Raw genomic sequence first — 19,333 nt, 5'->3', positions numbered from 1 at the left:
CTGAAGATGTGATGTGGGAAATAATCTAAATGTAACAGTAGCTTCCAAATGCACTGTAATGCAAATTGTCCTAGAGGTCAGGGAACAGAAAGACTCATAGGCCCTAAAGATGTATAAAGAACAAGGTTTATCATATCAACTAGCATCCCACAGTAAGAGGGAAAAGGAAAAACATGGAATTTATTGATCCATTGAGGGTAAGGCACAAGAAGAGTGAGAAGCTCACACTAGTTGAATATTTGGTAATATTCAGACATATTTTCTTCCTGCCTCTACCACATCCTCCTTCCCTGGTGATGATGTTGCAAGCACCAGAATTGAGATTTGAGCAAGGTGGCAACAGACAGTGGGAGCCATTGAGATGTGCTTGTCCCTTCTGAGAGAAGTAAGGAGCAAGTAGTTGAAAACCATCAATTAACCCCAATAAACTGCTACTGGTGCCAGAATGCATACCACCCAGTGGTAAGCAAATCAAGATATAATGAGTAAGGAGTGTCTCCTATCTCTCATATATGTTTAGTGAATGATATAGTGTTATCTTAGTCTTTCTATTGCTGTCCATTTTTGTTCTAGTTGATCTGGCTTAAAGATTTCTTACTTTGCTGTTAAACACATCATATGCACTTCATTCACCCAGCTTGTTTTCCTGGCTTCAAGAGAATATTTCTGAACAATACAGCAAATACACATTCCAGAATGGAACATTGATTGGCCTTTGAATATGGGTGCCAAGGTAGCTTGAACGATTCAAAATCAGAGAAATGTAGTTTCTGCTTCATTGTTCACTTGGTCGTCTATAGCTTGAGGAATGGATACCTCTGATTTTTATTGACCTACAGTTTAATCCTTGCAGGGATACATAGCACAAGTGTCAAAAGAAATCTCTCTGTTGTAATGTGTAACTCCATATGTCTTGGCCTTCAGAAAAGATGCACCAAGTAGTTGGTTGATGTAAGGCATGTTTGGAAATAGGAGTTGGCTAGTCTCTGAGTCCTGAAATATAGACAGTAGGAAAAGTATGGGAGGGGCTAGGAAGATCTAAATGTACTCCCTTCAAAGATTTTATTTTTAATTTATTTCAAAGAGAGAGAGGGAGAGAGAAATATCTTCCACCTGCAGGCTCACTCTCCAAATGCCCGCGACAAGCCAGGGTCGGGCCAGGACAACTCCAGCAGACGGGAACTCCATCACGGGATGGCAGAGACCCTCATTCTTGAGTCACCACCTGCTGCCTCCCAGGGTGCACACTAGCAGTGAAAGTGAACCCAGGCACTTAAGATATGGAAAGCAGGTATCCCAAGCTGTCAGGATGTCTGTCTCTACTGTGCTCTAAAATCCCCACATATGGGCTTTCTCAGGCCCCCTTGCATAAATAGAGTGCTCTCTTCTCTCACCCTTTTTGTGACCCCAGAAGATCCTTTTAGGCATTCCAGCTATGGCCCCCATTAGACACAGGCATCTCTCCCTCCAACCGGACCCTCTCCCAGAACTGCTCTCTGGAAGAATGCAGAAAAACACAACAGCCCTACTTTATTGATTTTATTTCCATTTTTTATTGAAAGCTTCATCAAAGAAAACAGAAATTTAAACCTAACATCCACTGATCTACAGAAAGCCCAAGGAATTGGGGAAATGGTATCTAATTTGACTGTGATACAGATGAAAAAAAATTTTAAATGAAACCAGAAACACCATAGAATTACAGAACATTCCATGACATTCAGAGACAGCAGTACAAAAATGCTCTTAAATAAAATTTAAAATAGAATGATGTTTTAGAAGTCCCATGAAGTTGAATATGGCCAGAAACTAGAGTTTTAAAAGAAGCTGTGTCCCTTTTCTTATTTGTTTTTTTTTTTTAAAGAAACTGAGTATTTCATTGCAAATGCTTCCCATATATTCTTTTGAAGGTAAGATTCCAATTACATTCTTCTTTTTAAAAAATAAATGCAAGAATTTGATTCCATAATGGAGGATACATTTCCAAATGTCTCTTTGAAGCAATGTTTGCAGCTCCTAAAAAGCATGGAATAACTCCTTTTCACATCTTGGGGAAAGAGGACAGGGCATGTTTCTTAATACTCAGAGAGCAGAGGGTTTAAAATACAAAGTATTACCCTGAAGTTACACTTTGGACGGTTATTAAATTTGATGTTATCATCAACGTTTCCACAGGAGGGTCAAAGTTATTCAGCCTTCATACAGTAATGCAAAGTCAAAACATAACAGAAACAATGTCTTTTTTCTTGTCAAACCTTTAAGAGAGGGGTAAGAGTGTACATCTAACCAAGAGTTGTTATTATATTCTCATAACAGAAACTGGGCTCAACTTCCCTACATTCAGTAGAGTGAATGAAACCAAAATAAAGCCAATTGTTTTTTTGTTTTGTTTTGTTTTGTTTTGTCTTTTATATTCTGCAACAATATAGCCAACTCTCAATTATTTGTGGTTGATGGGAAATGGACATTATAGCCCACCAATGTGACATTATAGCCCACAGAATGTGACGTGCAGACATATAATTTAACAGTGATTTCAAACTCCCTAAAAAAAAAAAAAATCAATGTTAAACAAGAAACAAAATAGACTGATTTCAATTTATATTTCCAATTGTTTCTTTTTCTACCTTCAGGGTGAAATGCAAATAAAAAGAAAACAGCCCAAGGCCTAATGATTGAAAAGAGAAGACAAAACACACCCAATCAAGTAGCCCTTCAAAAAATGAGAGTGGTTGTATTTTTACACAACTCAGAATATTCAGAAAAGCTCAAAGGTGAGTCAGTGGCTTAGTGATATTTCACTCAGACTCCAAGCTTTATCCCACCTTGGCTTCAAATTCAAACCTTCCTGACTAGAAGAAAACTTTTCTTGATACATTATTTTCCATCTCAAGTGCAAACAAAAATGGGTATCAGTAAGCCACCCATCCACATTTGTGAGACATTGAGCATCTGTGTGTTGGGATATAAAAGCAAGTATAAGAGAAATCATTGACCTGGGGTAAGTACACATGATAAAACGCTTGAGCCACTTGGAGGTTTAGCTTTGAACCTTTGTACTTTCCTGAACTCTACAGAATCCACAAAGGACAGCCATCACCAAGAGCATTTGGATTAAGGGACCGATTTCATATTTAAGACTATTTGGTAAGAAATGTTAAACTTGCATCAGACTCCACTGTCTCCAAATACCAAAATGGATGTCATTTGTAAAATGAATTGATTCATTGATGAAATTCCATTACCACTCACAGGAAAAGTACAGTGCACAGAATCAATGAGCTCGTGTAAATTCCATCAGTCCCTCCGATGGAAGTGAGAGGTTGTCAGTTCCAGGAGCTCAAAATTTTGAAGCAAGCCCGCTGCAATAACATGGAAAACAAAATCTCATCTTCACTGCCTACTGTGGACAAAACAATAAAGCTCGGGCTCCTATACCAGGTTTAAAACTTTATTACAATGTAAGACTCCTCGAATGTGCTGGATGTTGTTATACACGCACATACATATTGTTCCTTCACTTGATTTGAATTCATATAAAAACATTTATAACTGAAAACCACTTCAGAATTTTTCTCTGCTTATCTTGTAGTATGGTTCATGTTTTCAACTTAAGAGTGAGACTGGATTGTCAAATGTATTTTTAGCCTCTTATTAACATCATAATCTGTCTAGACAGTCCATTGATACTTTTCCAGTATGAGGAAGCCTGCAAGGGTCCTATTTAAATCAAATTTCACTTTTCCTTAATGGGGATTGCAGGCCACTGTGAAAGATACGCAGGTAGGTAATAGACATTCCACTACCCAAATAAAATATTTTTGGAGAACTTCTGGTCATAAATGAGATAAAAGTCAATTCAAAGCCATTCTGCAATGCGGTCAATGACACGTTTTGTAATCGTAGTGAAATAATGCCTGCGCCATTCACCCTTGAGCACTCAGTCTTCTTTCTCTAGGGGAGCACTCTTTACACAACATGGTTTTTCACTAGACAGGGATGGAAGTGACACACGCTGCAAGTATGGCAGATCTGCTCATGTCCCAAGAATAATTAATTCAGGGAAATATGGAGACAATATTCTGAACTGTTGCAACATACCAAGGAAACAAACTAATCCTGGCCAAACTGGAGTCAGGTAGAGAATTTTTTTTTTTTTTTAAGAATATCCAATCACCTGCAATATTCAAGACCTGTAGGACAAATTATAACCAGCACCTGCTACTGTTGCCTTTAGTTCACTGAGGATGCTTTATATGGCCTTTGAAAGACATGCTATAATTGGGGGACCTTCTCCCAAAAATAGCTTATAATTATTAACTGAAAGTCTACTCTTCCAATGACCAGGTAACTAGGGTTTGGAAGAGATGGTATTGATTTCAGTTGGGTTGCGGCTTTAGTTTGTTTCCTGATATTTAGGCTAAATTAAAGTCAAAAGAAGAAAATTATATATCCAAATAAATGCTTGAAAACTGCATATATCAGAATAAATGGAAAATTAACTTGAGATTAGAAGATGACTATAGCTCTCAATAGGATAATATCATCATAACACATTGGTCAAATTAGTACTCTGACATCGCATGTGTTGAACAGTCATTGGTTTCTCCCATTCTTCATACAACGTGATGCTGCTCACCTGTTGATTCTTGCATTGTCCCCCAGACTTGACTCTTGAAAACATTTCTTAGGTAAAATAATAGATAAAGCGGGCAAATGGGATTATGTGCAATTTTCCTCCCCGCCTTTTTTCTTTTTCATTTGAAATAATATATTTTATAAAATGGTATGACACAAACTACCCAAACACAAAACACACATAGAGACATACAGTGACAGGTAGTCATTTCCTTCTACCTTAAGTGACTTAAAAAAATTGAGATTATTGAAATTTCATAGTTGAAAAAAATGTTTCTGAATGTATAAATAAATCATCTGCTTTGAATAGAAACAGGAAGTTACCTAGGCACATTCATCAGCCACATGGTAGCTACCTCTTAGCCTCATTGTGGATTGTGTAAATGAGGCTTTCTTTGTATCACACTAATATATATGTAGGTTTTTAGGATTTTGTTTTCTGTTTTTACAGAAACAAAAGAAAGCACGTTGCTTTCATATTCAAATGAAATATGCCCAGGATAATTATTTATACAAAGAGTTTAGAAAGTGAAAAAAAGAAACAAAACATGGTTCTCATACATGTATTCTTATACCCTGTGTAACTTGAGCCCCCTCCTTTCAAAGATAAAACATTAATGCCACACTTACATTACATGGGCAGCTGGAAGATGAAACAGAAGAAAAGTATAAATCTAGGATTCTCTCTACAGCACAGAAAACCAACAGGATGGGTGTGGCCATGTAAATTTCTGTGTAGCATCTATCACATTTTCTTTGTTACACTTTTGCTTCGTTGATTGCTAAGACATGGAGTCACTCTCTAGATTGGAGCTTACAATTCATGGGGTTGCAAATAAGAGAACCAGAGTCTATTTCAATACTAGAACACTGGCAATTTCATATGAATCAACTTCTATGCCCAATGGGGATACAGTTTACCTTTTAAATTGTTTAATTTTTAAACATTTACCCGGTTTTACATTGCCATAAATGCATTTCTCTCGTCCTTACGGGCTAAGGAACATTTCTGTGAGTTATCTAGTTTGTAAAAGAGTTTCACCTATTGGATTCAAATGACTCATTCACAATGCCATTCTAGTGAGTCGTTCAATTAGCAAAGTTGTGTTCCATTGTCCTTAATTTTAGGTAAAACTGTACATATTAAGGAATCAAAAATGTAGAGATGTTTTCTAAGTAAGTCAAATCATTTTTAGATAAAGTTCTGCATCATTCTAAATGCAAACATATCTCCTTTGGCTTTAAGGATTGGTCAAACCTAATTCTTTTGGTTCTCTGATATGAATCATACAACTGCTTGATTGTCAACTAGCATTTTAAGAGCTTCCCTAACTTCTACTCATACAATCCTCAATTTGATTGGTCCTACTTGCCTCAGAGAGTTAAACTAAAAGAAAAAAGTTCTATTTTGCCTTTTTCTCCTGGTAACATCAAGATGGGAACACGCCATGAATAGAGGCAAAAGGAAGGTATCCCTCCCCAGCTGTGGAATCAAGGTGGCTATGCATAGTGGATAATGACAAAGACTGAGGGGAGAACATGACAAAACCAAGGGGATTCAGAGTTTAGGAGGAAGACAATTGTTCCAAATACTATGAGATCTTTTCAGGAGACCACCCACCATTGCACAGAACATCACAAAGCATTTCTGACAAGTGACCTTTAAGACCAGGATCAAGAATTAGCTTTAGTTCAAAATTCGCATAAAGAAATTTCAACCTGTTAAAGTGTCTTGGCTTATTGGTGGCCATCAATACAGGTTTCCAGCAAGGAACCAGAAAAGCTCATGGAACTTTAAGCCGCTTGATATCCGTTTGTATCCAGAATTCTTCATGCTGGTACTGCTGAATGCAGCAGGTGCGAGCTTCTACTATCAATGAACACACATTAAAAGAAAACAAAGCTCTTTTTTTTTTTTTTGCAGTATGTAAAACACCAGTGGAAGGTAGTTTAAACAAACAACGAAAAACTGGTCCGGCCATGTAGGTCAAATAAAATTTTAAAAAAGGAAAGAAAAGATAAACAACCTCTATCTTCTGGACTGTAATAGGGTGTCACTTCATCTTTGGTATAAAATAGGCCATCCATAGGCTGAATTTGATCACAACTAGGAAAGACTACAGAAATTGTCAACAATTTCTCTATCTATTGCTTTTTTTGTTTTTGTTTTTGTTTTTTTTTTTTTTTTGCACTTTTTGACCATAAGCTCCTATCTACTTAAGTTTTTTTTTTAATGCTCTTAAGCTAGGTTTTGCAATGTGACAAGCAAAGCTGACTAAAAACTTTGTAAAGCTCATAAAAAAGACTGCAGATAAAAAGCACTAATGCTTTTGCTAGCGATCACGCTTTGTAAATAAAAAAAATCTGCATTCTGCCCCCCAAACACGCATTATTTCTAATGCAGTTGTTTTTAAACCAACATTAATAACTTTATCATAAAATGTTTTAGCCTTCTAGAATGATTCGTGTCAACACTTAAGACAAAGTTCATGAAAAGTCCCAGCATTTTCCCAATTCTTGCAGTTGCCATGGTTTCTTTTATCAACAAATTTTCTTCAAATGAAGAAAAACATTTTCTTTTAAACTGTACAGTTTTTTTCACCCTAAAAACTCATAGTCTTAAACTTCCGTACCAGTTAAAGCTGGCACAATATTTCAATTCTTTCTTGATTTATTTTTAACAAGACGTTGACAGCTTGCCTTGAGAGCCTTTGACGTCCTTAAAATTAAGGCAATTAAGATTCAAGATAAACCTTACCTAAATATTTCTAAGAAAAAAATAAAATAATAAAAAACAAAACCCACCAGGTTTAAACAAGAAAAGAGAAGAGAGACAGAGTAGCTTAATTACTGAGGAAGACAACTCGTTTTCATTTGTGTTTGCCTACCTCTTGACATCAGGTTTCTTGTTTAAAAAAAAAATCTATCTACACCTTCAGGTAAATTCTGAATTCAAATATTCTTCTGGATAACACGTCAATGTTTTGTTTTGTTGATTTTTTTCCCTCTTCTGGGAATTTTTTTCTTTTAATTAAAAAAAATAACATTGCAAAAATAAACTGTAAGACCACATGAAGGAACCATTTGCACAGCACATAAAAACTTTGTTGTCATTAAGTAAAGTATATAAAAAAAAAAACACACAAAAAGCCTTCTTTGACGCCTGTGCAAACTGGAAGCCAACTTCTTGTTCAATGAAGTTTCTTCATTCAAGGCAAAGTTTTGATGGACATTCTTCAATTCCGTTTATGGTCTGTGAAAACAATTGGGCAAGAGTGGCCATTACCTCAAAGCAACTTAGAAATTACCTTCTCTGTTCACTCCCAGCAAGGTCTCTTTAAAAGACACCACACTCTTTTAATGTCACAGGATCCTGGGAGCAACTGTATGAAGCATACTGTGCCTGTGACATTGTCAAATTCTTCCACTTCCACACAAATAAATAGTCAAGTCAGAGTTGCCTCACATTAAAAAGCAAGAGGAATAGATCAAGAATACCATTCCCTTCTAAACCAACAAATATCATAAGTGCCCAAATATACCCAGACACCTGATATCCCAAAGAGCAGAGAATCCAGTTTGTCATGTCTGGCTTACGTTCTAGCTCTGTAAAGATTCCTGGAGTAGCTGTGCCCTCTAAGAGCTGAAACTGAACACTAACTGAGGGAACGCATGCGTGGTTCCAAGATATCCGGGCTATATGTTATCATGTAGTATCCACTAAATACACTTACAGAAACCTTACTGGCCCAGGAGATGACAGTGAAAAGGGCAATGAAGTTTAATTCTTTATCTTTCTTCCGCTTCTCTTTTTCTTGCTCATTTCTCCTCAGTAAGAGGATAAATTCTTGGGAGGAGGGACCAAATATTTCATTTCTCCTTTTCACTGTCCAGGTGTCTTGCAGAGTGCTATGTGCATGACAGGTGTTTAACTGGACGCATGTCCTTAATGATATATCACTCTGTTTAGCCCCGCCCAAAAATGTCGTCTTGCTGCTTCCCCATCTATATTGTAGGATGACGCTTCTAGATGGTTGACCTTTACTCATATCTCTTCTGCCTACAAATTAGGATTCTGTTAAGTAATTTTAGAGTTCTGCTATAACAAGTAGGACCTCCAAACTACTTGTAGGCCACACGTAGATGAAGGCTTCTTTCCTGAGGACTCAGCCTGGCAGAGAAAACTGTGAAATCTTCTGTTGCCCATTTGCTTAATTTAGTAAATAAGACTCAGGATTGCAGTGCATAGTTGTACAGGTTGTGCACTGTGTGAGATACATGGCTGAGGGAGTAGAGGATATGTTCCAGCCCATCCACTGTCTGCTTCCCAAGCTATAAACTCTAGTGTAAGGCCAAATGCGCCCAAGAAAGTAGGTAGGTCTTATTCAAATTCACAAAACTGCATGATATTCAGCCAGTGATGTCTGAAAAAGGTCTTCTTGTCCTAATTTTCAGAAAGCAATCCGAAGAGCAACTATGGACACAAGTTCATTAGGATCCTGATTAATCCATTCCTAAAATTATGCAAGGAATGTGACTAGTTGATGGGCAAAATATTTGAATTGTTTTCATTAATTTGTCTATAGAATTATATTATGTGCATGCATATAATATAAAATTTGTTAATGTAATTCTAGAAACTTAATAAATACTCAGTTTACATGTAAATGTTAATGTGATTAATATGTTTAATTGCATGTAAATGAATAGATATTTCTTTGTGTCATGAAAAAGTAAAATTTTTCTAAAAATGAGTACAATTATAATTTTCATAATTGCAGCAGTAATTAGATAAGTTTTATTATTAATAGTCATGAGTGTCATATTTTTCACTATCTTCAACTTTGCAAATGCACACTTGCTTCCTTTATTCCTAGAAATCTACCTTGCTATGGCACACAAGCTGTTTTTTTTTTATTTATTTTGTGTTTTGGTCTCTTTTCAACTGTTCTTTGTTCCTCCTCCACTCTGTCCCCTGTATCATGCAATTGAGCAGAAAATGCCTGAAAAACCATGACTCCCTTTACAGCTGCTCAGTCAATGGTGTCTTACTCAACGGACCACAGTGACACAGAAGACTCACTGCGCAGTATTTGGTGTGCACTAATCTCACACGCATCAATATTTATGAGCTTGGCTGGAGCTACTTTTAGGCTTTATAACCTTATATGACTGTTTCTCAGTAGTTTTCTCCCATAATTTCCTTGGTCCTTAAAGAGTCTCCTTACTATATGAAAATAAATGAGGAGAAATAAATGGCTTTACTTTACACGTTCATGGTTACTAGCTGAGGTTTGAAGGGAAAAATGCTGCTATCTAACAGAAATGAATTTATTCCTGCCTACCTTCTCTGCCCTAGATGAAGTGAGAATGTGTGCATTTACATAATGACTATGAATCACACCGATATTCATAAAAATAGAAGAGTCCTAAATTTCCAAGGTTGTGATCATTAGCAACAAGAATGCTGAAGTTGGATCATGAGAGTGTTCTAGAAATAAAATGAGTTGCAATTTAGAGTAACTCATGGGAAAGAGATAATGAGTACGAAAACCATTTGCAAACTGTAAACACTGTTCACACAGAATGTGCTATTACAAGAAAAATGGGTACAACAATAATGTATTGACAGCACGTAGGAATTGGGTGTTCCTGGCACTCAATTAGCCAATGCAGATTTGAAGTACCAACAGAGCTTGCAATATGGGATTGAGAAAAGGGCCTTCTATGGCCAGAGTGAATATCTGTGGACTGGGAACTTGACTGAATGGAAGGTCATAGAGTCATTTTGAATTCTCTACTCATCTCCACTCTCAAAAAAAGCAGAGTGAGTAGATTGGGAAGTGGCAAACTTTAATCTTAGAAATCTAGTCTTCTAGAGCTGGTTGTCTTAAGAGATCACCTAAGGATGCAATGTCTCCCAGAGTATCAGCTTCATGTGTGCTATGGAAAGAGAGTCTGTAGGCCAGAGTTTGGTAAAACTCCACATTATATTCCCACTACTGGATTACACAGGAAACTAAGAATTTGGCCAGGGCACCAAAAAGAAGGATGCTAAAAAATGTTTTTGTAAAGAACATAATCTCTTACACCAGTATCAAAATAATCAATGTGTAGACTACCAAAATTTTGTGAGATTCATAATTTTCTATGTTTTAAAAAATTCTTTGAATTCTGTAGAATGAAGGAAGCACCTAAGCTAAGCTTTCAGGATTTATTTATAAATTAAAGTATTTCTCTGACCTTCTAATTAGCTCTGTATATTAGTGTTATATTTTCATGGCTTTGAAGAGGAGTGCAATTAAGAAAAGCATTTGACTCTCTTCATAGTGATGTATCTCAGTTGAATTTGACTCCACTCCTCCAAATCCTGCAGGTGAATTCTCCCTCAGCACTAGCAACCTAAATTACCCTGTGGGGAACAATGGCTTAAGCCTCTCACTTAAAGAAGAGGAAAATGAGACCTCAAGGGTTGAGTGACAAGTAGGAAGCAACAAAACTAGCGTGTGAACCAAGGACTGCTGATTCTGCATATTAGAATTTAACTTTGCTCGAAGACTTTTAGACCATTCAAATCCTGGTTACGTTTAAGGTTTCTCACACAGCACAAAGAAAAATAGATAGCTTAGATGGGAATTAGAATTCCCATAGAATTTCCCAAACACTGTTCAGTTATCATTTGTTCCTTCTTCAAACAGAGCCCAGAGTCCATTTTGCATTAATAACTTCTTTTACCAATGAAGGGGAAATGCACGCATACAAAACACAAAGTCCTGTGTTTAACTTGGGAAGTGGAATTTTGAATATTAAAATACTGTTTGTAGAACCCCCAAATAGCCCCTTTATTCCCAGGAAGATCATTTATATTTCTCAAACTTCTCTCCTACAATCTTCTGTTGTTATGTCTTTAATTTACAATATCTTCAGAAAAGATATTAGGGGTTAAATACATGTGTGAAGGGTCAAGCTACTTTTCAGGGACTGCCCTAATCAGAGTTTCACACACCACAGGAGGTCAGCTAGCATTTAATGAGAAAGGCCAGAGGTTGATACAAGTACTTCAAGCTCTTCATATCTCAATTAGCATAATTATTGTTAGAAATGGATTGCCCATGAAAGTAGTGACATGTTAATTAGCATAATGATACTGGAAATGAGCTGCCATTTGTGCAATCTGAAGGGTTCAAGCTAACATGGATTGGCTATATTTTTGTAGAGAAAGTCCTCATTCTACTAAAGCAGGAAAGTATATTTAGACCACAGAGAAATCTGTAGTCTGTAAGTAATTTTAGGATATTGCTTGAGGCTTTGAGGTGGAGGAATGAGGCAGAAAGATTAGGTAGGAATAGTCCCTGAAATATTTTTCCCACAATTTCTGCCAGTCCTACATTGTAATGCCACACCTTAGCAGCCAATCCAGTCCAGCCACTTTCCCTAATACATACACCTGTGTCATCCTGGATCATGAAGATGGATGTGGTATTATGGTCATGTGGAAGGTGAGCTCCACGTGGAAGCACCAATGAAACTCCCAGGGAACCTTTCATGCACCAAAGCCACCCAGACTCCACCAATTTGTGTATTTAAATAGGATGCTACCCTTTGTCCCATAAAAGTGACTGTTAGCATGTGAGAACAACCATTTTGATTTTGGGCTTCTGGCCCTTGTTTTTGGGTTCTTCTCTGGTCTCCTCCCAGGGTCTCTCCAAACAGTCCGCTCTCTGGCCCACTATGATGCATATCTCTCCTTGTGGAGTTGCCCACACTCACACTTCAAAGTGTATTCACTCTCACTTTTAAAGAAACCCTGCTTTCACTTGTACACCTGACTGATGCCTCCGCTTTGAATTCTTATCTCTGTGAGGGCAAGAACTTAGAATAACACTTTGGACACATCATCCTATAGCCCTTTGACCTCAGATCAGGACAGCCATCAAGTAGATTGCTGGTCGCATCTATAAGGATGACAGTTCTACTTCTTAAAAACAGTAAAATGTAACCCCAGTGCATATTTCATCTAAGGTATGATCAGATAATTTAAAAGAACAGAGTGGAAACTTTGTGTACAGAGCAAGCTGCATATACTGTTTTGTGCCTGTTTCCTAATTTTTGTTGAATGATGTCTCTGTGGGTGCCCTTGCATCCCTCAAACTTTTCCCAGTGATGATCACCTGTGAAAAAGAATCCAGTTAGTATAACTCAAATACTCAGTTCAATTCCTGGTGTTTGTATTGAATGTTTCCTAAGAATCTCATGTCGTACCATGACACAGGCCAGTTTCCATTGGTTACAACTGATAAAACCTTGGATAGAGTCACATTAATTACATCCTTCTGTAATAATTCAAAAGTGATTGTCAACTAGGGATTTATTTGACTTAGGATAGCGTGTTTGTTTGATTCCATACTTTGTTGTTATTTCAGTCAAAATCTAATACTTTGTATCATATCAAAGAGAGAAAGTTGAGAATATAAACAGGACCTGTTAACTTTTTTCCAGGCTCAAAGAGAAGTCTATGTAGCTTTCACATGTCACATCTTTGAAATGTCCCAAGCTCCAGGGTGCTTTTATCTCTGGCCTGTTTGCAACGGAGCACGGCCTGTGGAACATCCTGTAACATACACTTCTAGGTCTATGATGGCAAAGGCACATTTCAAGCAAGAAAACCTCTGTCATAATTTTTACCACAATGTGGGATGGGGGATTTCATTTCTTGATATTTTATCTTTGGAAAATTCAGCATTGTCAACTGTAAGAATCTATCGCTCAAGGCGCATATCCATGATGTGATTATAACTTTAAACACATTTAAATCCCTAAAAAGTTTTATGTGGCCAGACTCAGGCTTCCATAGATATTTCATAGAATAGAGCTTCTTTGATTTGCTTCCTCATAAGGAAAATTATACTCGCCTTGCCCCACAAACCACTCCCTCCTGGACTTTTTATCTAGTCTACCTTTGTCAGTGCCATCAATGACTCCGTTGACTTGCTTGGAATTTTAAAGTTGTTTCTGTCTTTTCTCTCTTCCTTCTGTCTAGATCTTCCTACCCTTTCCATCACAGCTGCCACGGTCACACTTCAGACCTTTGTTCACTCTTTCCTGAACCATTGCAATAACAGAGCTGCCCATACATTGCTTCCAAATAAGTTATTTACTTCAGCAGAATGAACAGAGTGGTGTCAAAGCACCTCAGCAAGGCACCTGATCATAGAATCTGGGTCTACACTGCTTACTACTCTGCTTCCAAACCTCAAAGAAACACCCTTTTGAGGTTTCCCTCCCTGGAAACTTGATCGGCTTCGGTCAAGTTGCTACACTTCTTAGAAAATTAATATTTCCTACAAGACCCAACTCCAGATACCATAATGTCCACAAAAGCTTACTCAGCCAGAAGAAATGAGATGCATTTTTCTATTAAGCTAGTCCTTTTAAAAAGAGTTCTTTATTATTCTTTTTCTTGCAAGTATACATACCTTATATACATTTAGATCTACGTCCTGTTCTAGATTGTAAGCCTCTGAGGGCAGAGGTCCTGGCTCCTAGTGTAAAGCTGGTACATTCATACCTGCTGCCTGGTGTGATGCTGGTACAAAGAGTATAGTTAGATCTAGGTGTGGAGGCAGATGAGGAAACTATCACTGGAATCCAGGAGGACTAGAAATAAAAATGCATCGAGGAGGCCAGCACCACGGCTCACTTGGCTAATCACCCACCTGCGGCACCGGCACCCTGGGTTCTAGTCCCGGTTAGGGCGCCGGATTCTGTCCCGGTTGCTCCTCTTCCAGGCCAGCTCTCTGCTGTACCCAGGAAGGCAGTGGAGGATGGCCCAAGTGCTTGGGCCCTGCACCTGCATGGGAGACCGGGAGGAAGCACCTGGCTCCAGGCTTCAGGTCGGCGCAGTGCACCCGCCGTAGTGGCCATTTGGGGAGTGAACCAATGGAAAAGGAATACCTTTCTGTCTGTCTGTCTGTCTGTCTCTCACTAACCTGCCTGTCAAAAAAAAAAAAAAAAAAAGCATCGTGAAAACATGCTTCACTGTTTGGGTTGCAGACAACCCTGAGGAAGAAGGGAGCACCCCCTTGTGGGCTGACAAGTAGGGGTAACTAAAACTCATTTATCCAGGCGGGGAGAGGAGGGGGCTCTGGACAGCTGCCAGGAGGAGCAGTGGGGCTGGAGTCTGCATCCCGGAAGTCATCCTAGAAACACATCTCTCTGTTCCCAGTCCCCATCTTAGTAGAGTCCCTGATTTGCAAATCAAATCAGGTCATTCCTTCTTTTAAAGCCTTCCAAATACTTCCTAGCTCACTTGGCATAAAAGCAAGTTAATTACTCTACACAGTCCAGTATCAAAGGGCCATGGGTTCTGTCTGATCTGGACTGTTTGATTTCACCTCCTACAACTCTCCACTCCAGTCCACACACTCCAGGTCCCCACGCAGGGCCTCCAATTCCTATTCCTTCCCCTTCTGAGATTGATTTTCCTCCAAATACCTCCAACATAGGCTTCGTATTTTTTGTAAAGATTGTTTATTTGAAAGTCAGAGTTACAAAGAGAGAGAAGGAGAGACAGAGAGCGAGAGAGCAAGAGCGAGAGAGTGAGAGTGAGAGAGAGAGAGAGAGAGAGAGAGAGAGAGAGAGAGAGAGAAAGAGAGAAAGAGAGGTCTTCCATCTGCTGGTTCACTTCCCAAGTGGCTGGAATGGCTGGCTGGAAGTGTGCTGATCAAAAGCCAGGAGCCAGGAGCCAGGAGCTTCTTCCAGGTCTCCCACATGGGGGCAGGGGTCCAAGGAGTTGGGCCATCTTCCACTGCTTTCCCAGGCCTTACCAGAGAGCTGGATTGGAATTGGAGCAGCCGGAACTTGAACAGGTGTACAAATGGGATGCCACCACAACAGGTGGCAGCTTTACCCACTACGCCACAGTGCCGGCCCCCAAGATCAGCTTCTTAAAATCTCTTAGACTTGAGGTCTACTTGAGAGGCCTCTTCCCGCATCCCAAATCTTAGGTACTTGTACAGTCACTATCAACAGAAGGTTTTTGAGTGATCTGCTTTGCAATGGTGTGTTGGAGGCATCTGAGGTTTTCATTACTTAAAAAAAAAAAGCCTATTTTTTTTGACAGGCAGAGTTAGACAGTGAGAGAGAGAGAGACAGAGAGAGAAAAGTCTTCCCTCTGTTGGTTCAGCCCCAAAATGGCCGCCACGGCCAGCGAGCTGTGGCTGCCGCACTGCGCTGATCTGAAGCCAGGAGCCAGGTGCTTCCTCCTGGTCTCCCATGCGGGGCAGGGCCCAAGCACTTGGGCCATCCTCCACTGCCTTCCTGGGCCACAGCAGAGAGCTGGCCTGGAAGAGGAGCAACCGGGACAGAATCCGGCGCCCCAACTGTGACTAGAACCAGGGGTGCTGGCACCGTAGGCAGATGATTAGCCAAGTGAGCTGTGGCGCCGGCCTACAAAGCCTATTTTAAAAAAAATATATGTATTTATTTCAAAGGTAGAGTTACACAGAGGGAGGTGTGTGTGTGTGTGTGTGCACACACAGAGAGCGCTTTCATCTGCTGGTTCACTCCCCAAATGCTCCCAACATCAGGTTGGGCCAGGTCAAAGCCAGGAACTTCATCAGGGTCTCCCATGTGGATGCAGGGACCCAAGCACATGGGCTGTCCTCCATTGCTTTCCCAGGCTATTGACAGGGAACTAAAATGGAAGTGGAACAGCTGGGACTCAAACCAGTGCTCATATCGGATGCCAGCACGGCAGGTGGCGGCTTAGCCTGCTGTGCCACAGTGCCAGGCTGATTTCATTGTTCTTTTGCAAACACCTAGAGTGGGTGCTGCTTTCAGGTAGTGGACACTAAATAAATAATTGTTGATTGGGTGAATGAAAGCATATTTCCTCTTATTTAGACACTGTTAAACAGCTAGCAGGAAGGTAGCCAAAACCTCAGGTAGTTTCACCTGGTCACTGAGCCTTCGAGTAGGATCAGGCAGGATCTAGTCAGGGTTTCCCCGAGAAACAGAACCCATTGGAAAACTATGCACAGCTATCTATCTACCTAGCTATATCTATCACCTATCTATATCTATCATCTACTTATCATCTACAGATCTATTAAGGATGAAAAATTTTATTGTAAGAAAATGGTTACAAGATTATACTGCACACCCAGGCGTGCACATGGTTTAATTCCTGCTTGAATCCAAAAACCTGGGGGCCAATAGGTCTGATTCTGTAATTCAGGTCCCAGAGTAGACACAACAGGAACCCTGGAAGAGCCAGTGTTTCAGTTCACATTCAAACACCCGTTCCTGCTCAGGCAGTCAGGCCGGAAGTGTCATCACCCATACAGGAGAGTCAATGTTTTTGTTCTAGTCCTCATTGAACTGATTGGATGGGGGCTACCCACCTTCTGGAGAACTCTCTTTCACTCCGTCTATTGGTGCAAATGTTCTTCTCATCCGGCAACACTTCTTAGACACACCCATGATAATGTCTGACCACATGTCAAAGACCATGGCCCAGTCAGATTGACTCATTAAGTTAACCATCACACCTGGTATTTCTCATCTCCCACAAGTATCTCTCACCATGTTTTACACAGCCACATATACTCCACTGACAAGAATGAGAAAAACTTCAGGGGTCATCATTTGACCTAGTGGTTAAGATGACTATTAAGATGTCCACATCTGGGGCCAGTGCTGTGATATAGCAGTTTGTAAAAATGCTGCAATCCCATATGGCCACTGATTCAAGTCCTAGTTGCTCCACTTCTGATCTGGATCCCTGCTTATGCACCTGGAAAAGCAGCAGAAGATGGCCCAAGTGCTTGGACCCCTGCACCCATGTGGGAGACCTGGATAGAGCTCTTGACTCACGGTTTCAAATTAGCCTAGCTCAGGCTGTCATGGCCGTTTGGGAAGTGAGCCAGCAGATGGAAGATTCTCTCTCTCTCTGCATACAGGCTATAGATCTATTCAAATCACAAAATTCAACTGCTGTACTAAGTAATAGTCTTTTCCTATAGTTCATATTGATAGTAATAGTGGCAATGAAAACAAAGCTGTGTATTTGTAAGAAGTCATTTTCTGAGCAGATTAATTTGTACAGTTAACTTCAGAAGTTGAACCACATATAGGAGACATCATTGCCTCAATTAATCTGACCACAAATATCTGACTGTGTACTGAGGTTAAAGAGGGACAAAGGCTTTCTCTTTGATCAAGTTTTAGTTAGGCTAGCCTAGTTTTAGTAAGAACCTTGCTAAGTCAGTTTACAGGCAAATCTCTCACCTTTGAGATCTGCTCAAATTCAATATCTGATCAATTTCCTATCTGCTTTCAGTAAGAATCCCGTTGAGCTGGCTTAGCAATAATTCTCCCCCTCCCCTGGATGTCACCTCGTAGTCATTTTCTATTCACTAACCCCATTATCCTGCTGGTTGGCTAGGAATCCTCAGCTGTCTTTGATGTAGTCTGAGTTGAGCTCAATCTCTCTACCCAATAACAATAGTCAATCCTGAATTGTCTTCCCTACCATTTGTACAAACATCAGAATAATTTTTTTTTCTTAGAAAGAAAAATGATGACAAAGAATGGCTGAACACTCTGCAGACAGGCAGGATCATCTGGAAATTCTCAATTCACCAGGGTTCTCAGTGTTATGACAAAGTGAATAGCATTCATGCCAAGGCATCTGTAGATAGACTATCCTTTTGTTAAGTCCTTTGGTTTCAATACAAATTTCTCAAACTTCAGTCTACAACAGAAAACCAAATGTATTTTGCTTCATGAGTGGCATAAGGATTTTCAAGAATAACTTTGATTACTTGATTTATCCTTTACTGTTTAATTCCTGAGTAAGATGATATTCTCTGTTGCTTTCTACTTTATGAAATGGTTTTATACAAACTGGGCACTCAAAGTAACCCTTGAATTGGAAGGCTACTGTCTTTATGAAAGAGTGAGGAACTGAGAGCAATATGCAAGTTTACTATCCAATTTTAGGTGAGAATATTGGATTTTTTCCAGGTATATGTATGGTAGATTGTGTGTGTGTGTGTGTGTGTGTAAGATGGCTATGATGTCTCTGTATCAAGCCCTTGATTACTGAACATCTATATTGACTCTTTTTCACCATGTGACTCACTTTGGCAAATGAGACAGTAGAACATGATTCACATAGAGAGTTGAAGGATGCCTGTCCATCTGGGCTTATTCTCTTGCTGTTCTTGGAATTCTGAGACTTCCACATAAACATGCCTGCTAGAGGATCATAAACATGTGACACGATACTTCCCATTATCCAACCAACAGCCAGTCAACACTCAGAAGCAGAGCTGTAGATTAACACTGGTATCAGGTACTTGAGTCTGTCTAACATCATATGAACCACCCATCTATCTTCAGCCCAAATTTCCAACCCTCATAATAAAGAATGAAATAAATGATTGTCAATAAATTTGGAGAGGTTTGTATTGCAGCAAAGGCTTACAGATACAACAGGAAATAGAGACTTTGAAATTTTTGATTATCCTGAGAACAAGAACTAAGCATAGCCCAGACTTACTTAGACTGTTGGTAAGAGTATGCAGGTGCGTGTTCGTTGGATGTGTCCACTGCTATCTGTTGCTGCTGACCACTGGTGTCCTGGGATGAAGGAGCCACTGTCTGGGGAGAGGTATCAGCAACAACACCC

At 39.5% G+C, this 19,333-nt stretch overlaps 1 protein-coding gene across 18 annotated transcripts in view; it reads right to left on the bottom strand.

The window, feature by feature from the left end:
* Nucleotides 1–1,531: 1,531 nt before the first annotated feature.
* RBMS3 (RNA binding motif single stranded interacting protein 3) overlaps nucleotides 1,532–19,333 on the bottom strand; it is a 1,606,934-nt gene continuing 1,589,132 nt past the window's right edge. For 12 of the 18 annotated variants that reach the window (XM_062215492.1, XM_062215511.1, XM_062215613.1 and 9 more), the window contains 2 exons: nucleotides 19,205–19,332; nucleotides 1,532–7,891 (listed from right to left, as the gene is read on the bottom strand). In XM_062215492.1, coding sequence (XP_062071476.1) covers nucleotides 7,885–7,891; nucleotides 19,205–19,332 — 135 coding nt within the window. In that variant the 3' untranslated portion in view covers nucleotides 1,532–7,884. Of the gene's footprint in view, nucleotides 7,892–19,200; nucleotide 19,333 lie in introns of those variants that run through there. The other 6 variants (XM_062215500.1, XM_062215537.1, XM_062215587.1 and 3 more) reach the window with 1 other exon arrangement.

This window comes from Lepus europaeus, chromosome 2 (assembly GCF_033115175.1).
Source record: "Lepus europaeus isolate LE1 chromosome 2, mLepTim1.pri, whole genome shotgun sequence".
Taxonomy (NCBI): Eukaryota; Metazoa; Chordata; class Mammalia; order Lagomorpha; family Leporidae; genus Lepus; species Lepus europaeus.
The sequence above is the reverse complement of the archived record's forward strand: the minus strand, read 5'-3'. Positions and strand labels throughout refer to the sequence as shown.